The 8,509-nt window shown below is 39.1% G+C and overlaps 1 protein-coding gene across 1 annotated transcript in view; it reads left to right on the top strand.

Annotated features, from left to right (window-relative positions):
* LOC101861357 (cystine/glutamate transporter) overlaps positions 1 to 8,509 on the top strand; it is a 39,913-nt gene that overhangs the window by 11,573 nt on the left and 19,831 nt on the right. Inside the window, exon 4 of the mRNA XM_005096393.3 lies at positions 713 to 815. Within this exon, the coding sequence (XP_005096450.1) occupies positions 713 to 815 (103 nt within the window). The remainder of the gene's footprint in view (positions 1 to 712; positions 816 to 8,509) is intronic.

Here is an 8,509-nt window from a genome sequence, read left to right as displayed (position 1 = left end):
GGTGGTGGTGGTGATGATGATGATGATGGTGATGGTGGTGGTGATTTTGATGATGATGATGATGATGATGATGATGATGATGATGATGATGATGATGAAAGATGATGATGATGATGATGGTGGTGGTGGTGGGTTTAGTGTTGTTGATGATGATGATGATGATGATGATGATGATGATGACGATGATGATGAAGAAACTTAAACAAAACCCAACTATAATATTCTCTGAACTGTGTTCAAATCTCCACTATGTTTTTTTCGACGAAAGAACAGTGATGATGATGATGATGATCATGATGCTGGTGATGATAATGACCAAGATTGTGAGGATGGTTGTAAAAATGATGATAATGTTGAGATGAAGAAAAGTTAATTGTTACGCAGTAAGAATAAGAGGAGTTATTCATACGTTTTATCTGAGTTTGGTCATTGATAGTGTTCCAACCCCCTCTTTTGTTGCTCTCCGCGAAACGACTTTTCCTATTATTTGTGTATTCATCCTTATAGTTTTTAGTTATAGCATGAGTTTTACGACACTTGCAACACAAATAGGTCGCACAAGCACCGAAGATTAGATGTTTTACCAGAGGGAGTTACATACAAAGAAACGATGAAGGAGAGAGAAGGATGATAGATGTTTGATAGAAAAGAAGGAGCAAACCACGCCTAGCATTCGCCAACCGCCCACGTGTATAATTTCTCCTCCAAACAGAGAGTGCCCAAGAACACCTCGAGGTGTTCACGGAAGGAAGTACCACAGATGTTGGCAGGCTTGCGTTGGCCATGTTTGCTGGATTCTTTTCTTTTGGTGGATGGTGAGTAGCCTGGCGGAGGTTGTTTGTTTTCTTGTTTTCTGTTCAATGCCGGAGACCCATTTCGATGCAATGCGTTCTTTTACATCGAATACGCCTTTCTATGCAGTGCTATATTCTTTTAGATCAAATGCACCGTTCTATGGAATGCAATATTCTTCTATATATGACACCCTTCTTTGCAATGCAATATCCTTTGTATACGAGAAACCCTTTTCCATGCTATACAATATTCTTTAGTCCTATATCAGAGACATCTTTCTATGCAATGCTTTATTATTCTTTTATATCAGAGACATCTTTCTATGCGATACTGTATTGACAATGCTTGCCGTGGAATCTTGAATTAAAGCGTATTAAAGACATTTTTTTGTGCCTTTTCTTCTTTTCTTTCTTACTTTTGTTTCTGTCTGTCTGTATACACCTTACCTTTTCCCCTGCACTAAATGACCGCTATTGTTTCGATGTGTTTCTCAAACTCAAACCCACCTTTCTGTGCATAATATGTATTATATTTATTGTGCCTGCTCTGTAATCTTGACCAGAATACATGTTGTCAATGAATGGTCTACTTGTTGCTTTTCCTGTTGCCGAGAATCTTTCCTTATGTTGTTATTTTATTGATGACGAAATATTGTGTTTTTCTTTTACTGCGTCTTGTGTTTTGACTTTCTTCCACCTACTGTTAATATCTCTGCTGCACTATATTTATCTATTTCATAGCCTCTTGCCATAAATATCTCTGCTGCATTATATTCAGCTATTTCATAGTCACTTGTTACAAATACATCTAATGCACTATATTCAACTATTTCATAGACTCTTGTTATAATTAAATATGTATCTGCTACATTATATTCAAATATTTCATTGTCATTTGCTATAAATAGATCTATATCTTATGCACTGTATACACATGTATTCAATTATTTCATAGTTTCTTGCTATAAATATATATCTGCTACACTACCTTCAACTATTTCATAGTCACACACTGTTAATATCTCTGATGCCCTATATTCACTACAGTACATCATTATAGCCACCATTGATATAAATACATGTATTTCTCTTATCTCTTAAGTCTACCTTTTGTGATGATCAATGTTTGTTCAAACAGATTCGACATGAGCCAGCCCTTTCTTTGATGCTTTGGTTAGTGCAAGTGGGGGGAAATGATGCGGCCTGTTACTGTTTGTGCAATGCATGAATCTCTTTTCTAGTTTCTGACAATGATTGGAACTTGCATGGGGGAGAGTTTTTAAATTCTATGATGAATATAATTCTGCATGGAACTTGAGGCGGTTTGTTCATATTTTGAGGGATTCAGAGTCTTGACCAGTCATGTTTCGTGGCCTGACAGTCAGAGGGGACCATGTCCCTTTTGTCCAAAAGTGCCAAAAGTGGCATAATGGGAGATTTGTGACAATAGTATTGCATTATTTCGGTAAATATCAAACCAATCAGCCCTGTAGTTTTGCCACAGTCACAGTTCTCGATGTGTCTAGCGTCTTATATACAAGTGTTATCTATACCTTTCCCTACTTTTTTTCTTCTCAAGTCAAGGAATTCAAGGAATGTGGACATACTAATAATATAGTCACCTCTTGGCCTCAGCTGACGATTTTTTCTCTGCCCCCCCCTCCCACCCCTTCCTCCTTTACTTCTCATGTCTCGAGATGAAGTGTTGAGATTTTTAATGACATCGCTTGACTCTGCTTTAGTAGAAGTATAACGTCATGACTTTAGGAACTTACTTTTTTGGGGAGGGGGAGGGAGGGGGGGGGGGATAACTTCCTGCCATTTTTGTAGATTTCCCAAAGATTTGCGAGAATTTTGAACACTCTTTTTAGTTTCCATATTGTAGTTTTAGCACGTGTAGCTTTATCCCTGGTTATCATCAGATTTTCTGCAATGCAGTCATTTTGGCATTCGTCAAACGGTGCAATGGATAAGCCTATCAATGTCATGCTGAAAATGTTGCAGCTCGGTGGTTGGCCGGTGCATTTGTGTGGTCAGCTCCTTCTTTCTTATCATATACATGTATAAAAAAATCCTCTGTCGTCCTTATCTCTTCTCCTTCATTTCTCTGTTGGCTACTCTCTAGTAACTTCTCTAATCTTCGGCACATGTATAATATTTATTGCATATTCTGTAAAACTCTTACGGGAACTAAATCAAATGAGGCTGGTTGTAGGATGATGATGGGCTAATAAAATAGAACATGAATGATATTTCTTTCTACAAATCAGTAATACGGCTAGACACATCCTATTATTATTCCTTTAAATTTGACCTTTTTTCTTTCCAGCCCCTCATTCACAGAATGATAACAAAGACACATTGGACTGGCCTACTCGGTTATTTTACTTCATTTTATAATTGACATTTCACTGCTGCCCCCCCCCTCTTTCCCCCCCTTGCCCGTAATTCCTAAATTCAAACGCTGTGTTAGCATTAACCAGTACACTCTCACAGAACACATGAATGTTAATAATGCGTGTGAATAATCGTACTAATCTGTGGATCATTGTTGTGTTTTATTCGTCGTTGCTTTATGTTCGTGCACTTTTTTTGTTTTATTATATATATATATATATATATATATATATATATGTGTGTGTCGTTAGTACCCCAGTGCAACAAGGTTCTCACTCGGTTTTTAGTGTTTGGAATAATTACAGTGTCTGGGGCACCCCCTTGCACTCACTCTGCATCATTATATATAAAGGTTAAACCCCCTATTCTGTTTTTTCCTAGATAAAACCGTACCGATTTTGTACTTCATGAGGCAGATAATATATTATAGTGCATGAGAACTCTAAATATCTCTTAAGTAATAATAAATGAGGTAGGCTATAGGTTGGTGGGTGCTCTGGTGTGGTTAGCTTCTTCTCTCCTTTCAGACACCTATCGTCCTGATCTCTCTTCCTTTTTTGATGTTTGTGGCTCTCTTGTAAACCTCTAATCTTCGGCACATATTATGCCGTTAAACGATTACTAAAACTAGAAAACATGTTATTTTGTACTTAAAAAAAAGGGATATATAATAGTGTGTGGAAACTTTGAATCTCTTAAATGATAGAAAGGAGATAGAACCTTGTTGTTCTGCGGTCGTGATATCATGGAGATGGGCCTACTGCATGTGCAATTGTGGTTATTGAATAATCGCCTACTGTCGACGAGTAAGCAAAATAATGACACCTCTTTACCCTGTGGTTATACAGCAGCACAATAATGGCATGTCATTTCCTTGTGGTTATACTATACATCAGGAGTAATTCCCCCGCGGAAGACCATTTAATTGTATAATTTCCTAAGTTTGCTTAGTGTGACTTTAGTTCAGGCTAGGCTGGCGCGCCACACGCACACACGCACATACACACACACACGCGCGCGCGCGCGCGCACACGCACACACAAACACACACATGCGCACACACGCACGCTCGCACACGCAAACACACACACACACTCACGTACGCAAGGACGCCCACACTCACGCGCACGCACACACACACACACACACACTTATACATTTAAAACGCTCTATTTTGTCTGTCTAGTTATGGCGCCAAGACTCCCTGTGCTTATAATAGAACTTTGAAAAAAGAAACACAAACAGGCCACGGTAACCGCCACAACACTAATATGGCGAAAAGAAAAGGGTGGGAGAGACTTTAATGATTGTAAAATGAGTACGGGAAAGAGGAAGGGGTGGGGGTGGAGAAAGTTTGTAAAAAGAAAAAAAAAAGAAACCCATAGGGAGGACCAATAAGGGAGACCGGTAATACTTTTCTAGACGCTTTTGGTGACAAGAGTGTGTTAACTCTTTTCTTTCCCCGTGAGGAAAGGGACAATCATTACAATAAACCTCTCGTGGTTGTATGCCGAGGTCTAGGGGAACGTTCAGGAAGACGAAGCGTGCGCGATGTTCTCAAAGATTCTCTACTATTTTGATATTATGTACGCGCTTGGAATTGGAGCAGAACGCACGGATCATATTGAAAAATAGATCTAGACCATAACGTTCCACGGAAAAGGTCACGGTTCCTTCTTTCATGTTATCAAACGTCGGTCGTCCGATCCCTGGCTCTCCTTTTTAAAAAATGTGTGTTTTACTCTCTTGAAACGCCTACAATCTTAGGCACTTATATGACCTAATTGGTTTGGAAGTGCCTGAGAACTCTTTACTCAAACAAACGAACAAACAAACAAACAAACAAACAAATGAGGTCAAGGCTCATGCAGTCTTGCGGCACGGCGTGAATACGTGTTGCGGTCTTCAACAACATCGACAACACAAAAAGGGCCCAGTAACGATGGTTGGTTTAGCTATTAAAGAGGTGGTGTTTAGGCAGCGGTAGACATGAGAACGGGCAAGGGAAACAGGTCAAATGAATTTTACAACTTATACCTGGGGTTTCAAACTCGCAGCCCTCTCATGACATTCTCTTTGATTATTTGTGTAAAAAGTGGAGACGAAAGCAGACGACAGAACATGGCGGTTAGAGAGCAGGAAAGGAGGTGAAAGGAAACGATTTTAGAGAATGGAAATTTTCTGTGGTGTCAGGTTTCGAAAATGGCGGTTAGAGAGCAGGAAAGGAGGTGAATGGAAACGATTTTTGAGAATGAAAATTTTCTGTGGTGTCAGGTTTCGAACTTGGTACCTAATTGAACGAGAGGCGAACACCGTAATGTCTAGGTCTAGACAACGTATACCCCCCCCCCCCACACACAATATTTTGTAAGGCCTTCAGTCTTCCGGGCGGTCCTGGGTATGTGCGGGTGAGGAGAAAGTCAGTGGAAATTTACGCAACAACAACAACAACAACAAAAACATCATCAACAACAACAACAACAACAACAACAACAACAACAACAACAACAACAACAACAACAACAACAACAACAACAGTTGCCAACGCCCATACGTATCATGGTAGTGTTTGTCTACATCTCTTCGTTTTTTTTGTTATGTTTTAATAATGTACGGCACAATACTTAAGTGTAAGCTGGTTTTGCAGAGGGATTGGGTTAGTTGATCATTCAAGATCTTATTGATGCACCATGGCAATTTCTGCATGCGCACAGCTGCGTTCGTTTTCATGACATGCATGGCCTTGGTACGACTCTAATCTGCATGCTGGATATTGGTTAATCAAAACTGGCTTTCCTTTTTGCACTTGCATTTTACTTGGCTTTTGTTGTTGCTGCTGCTGCTGCTGCTGCTGCTGCTGCTGCTGCTGCTGCTGCTGCTGCTGCTGCTGCTGCTGCTGTTGTTGTTGTTGTTGTTGTAGTTTTCATGATTTTAGTTTTGACATAGAATCTACTCTTTCCTCTGTCGATGGTTATTATTACCGCATACCGAGAAGCTGAGTCCGTAAAGTGTTAGGATAAAGTTTCCTGTATAATATTACAGAAGCAGTGTCGGGACTTTATTTTGTTGTTTTTCTTAACATTTATTCTTTCGATGGTTACTATTACAGTATATTGGGTTGGTTAAAAATCTAAAATATATTCCTGTATAGTATGATAGGTGTCAAGGGGAAATGAGGTTCGTCGCTTCTTAGATTGGTTCTAAAACCTGTTTAGTGTAGAATGCCAATTTCAGGTACAGACTCATTTAATACAGTGTATATTTAAAACGTTTGTTACAAAAGAATCTCTTTTTGATCAGAAAAGATATAAAACCTTTTTAATCAGCGCCAATGGCGACGTCTATTAATTATTTACTGTGCGTAGATTGTGAGATAAGATCGGAGAGTGACGTTTTTTTTTGGTTTGTAGTGTAGCCTACATACATTCTCTGGCTCTCTGGTGTGTAGTTTCTGTTCAGAAACCCTGAAGTTTGCTCCAGGAACACACAGCGCTATCGTTTCTTTGATAGAAACACGAGAGCCAAGAGAAAATCTGGAATCGAGAGAAAGAAGGTCTGCGACATGATATGGAGAAGGAAACGGACAATCGAGAAGACTTATTAATATGTGGAGAAAAAAAAACTGGCATGATTTGGGGATAAAAATTCCTTTCTGAAAAGGAAAAGTGATCATTTTGACGTTTAGACTTTTGTGGTTTTTAATTTTCTTTAATAGTACACAATTTGATGCTTTAGTAACACCGACAAGTTAGATAAACAACGGTCACAAGAATTAGAATATTGGCAGGCCTTTTCACATTTTAAGATTACGGTGGTCTGAAGTCTCGTTGACGCGAAAAGATCATCCAGATGATTAAGATTATATTATGGTGCCAGTCCACTCGACTGTCTTACGGCAATGTTACTGTTCTACTTTGAGCTCTAGCACCGTGCCAGTTTGATAATTGCTCCACATGACGGTCTACTACTCTGCTACCATCAACATCCATGATTCTAAACCTAACACTCACTCCACCTCTAACTTTAATCTGAACCTTAACCCACACCCTAGCCCTAACCCCAAGCCTTGCCGATTGACACAACACAGTCTGGCAGACCGTTAAGCGGAATGGCACCAATTATATTACGAATACATTGTTAGATAGTAATAATAATAATAATAATAATAATAATAATAATAATAATAATAATATAATTTTTAAAATGAAATATATTTTACACTGTTGAGATTATGGTATTGGGAAGTGAATATGTAATTTAGACAATTAAAAATAAAGTTAGGCTACTTAGATGTCATGTTGTTTAGAATATTAAATAGGGGAACTATCTTACAGAAGGCTTTCGTGCTAATATGAATAAATATTTTAGATACTCTTTTTGTTCCCTACTTCACTTCGTATACTGGAATTCTAGTAATTAGATATGAGGAAACATGTTTTCCACTAGGCATAGTTATCAGGAATCCTGCTTTAGTGTAAGTCGGCTCAAGTTGAAGGCAAAATAGAATCTTAACCTAATTTGTATATATTTCAAGTCGGACTGTTAACTCTGATTTTGCATATATATAAGTTGGTATTTATATAGGGCCTACATAATAAGTAGACACATGTAGATATATTGCATTTGTAACTTTACATATCATAGTTACGTGTATAATAACGATTAATGCAAGTAAACGTGTGTATTCTACGTTTTGCCTCTGTTGAAGTTTCTGTGCAGGTACAGTAGTTTCCGTTCGTTTTTTGGTAACATCCAGTTCACTTTGCTTGCAGTTATTTATAGCTCATTTACTTTCGTACGTCTGCACTTTAAATGGGATAAGACAAAATCGTCCTGTCAAATCTTTTCAGATCTTTGTATGCGGGTCTAAAAGTAAAGTGGGTAGCCCACAGAAACCAAAAGTCCGTTCTTGAAGTAATGAAGACCGCTGCAGACTGAGGTTCCGACGCATTCGTTGTTGTCCACGGTTTTACAACCAGCGTGCGTGTACCGCCAAAGAAATGTGTTTTTTATGCTCCCGTCGACACAGTTTAGATAATATAAGAGGCTGGCTTCCGACCCTGCCCGTCTGGACCGACCCGTGCTGAGAGGGGAACAACATTCTAGTAGAAAGACCAAGATACTCGACATAAATCATTTCCACCCGGGAAACGAACTCGGGTCTCCTGCGTGCGTCACCGAAGCGCTTTACATCGTTACTGCAGACGCCGGTACTCGAAAAGTCAAACGATCACAATTTACCACCTTTAATGAATGAATATATACAAACGTATGCCCTGACCTATTCGCTCACGTGTGCTTGTCTCATGCCCCCCCCC

Source organism: Aplysia californica, unplaced genomic scaffold (genome assembly GCF_000002075.1).
Source record: "Aplysia californica isolate F4 #8 unplaced genomic scaffold, AplCal3.0 scaffold00128, whole genome shotgun sequence".
In the NCBI taxonomy this organism is placed as follows: domain Eukaryota; kingdom Metazoa; phylum Mollusca; class Gastropoda; order Aplysiida; family Aplysiidae; genus Aplysia; species Aplysia californica.
This window is presented reverse-complemented; position numbering and strand designations above follow the sequence as displayed.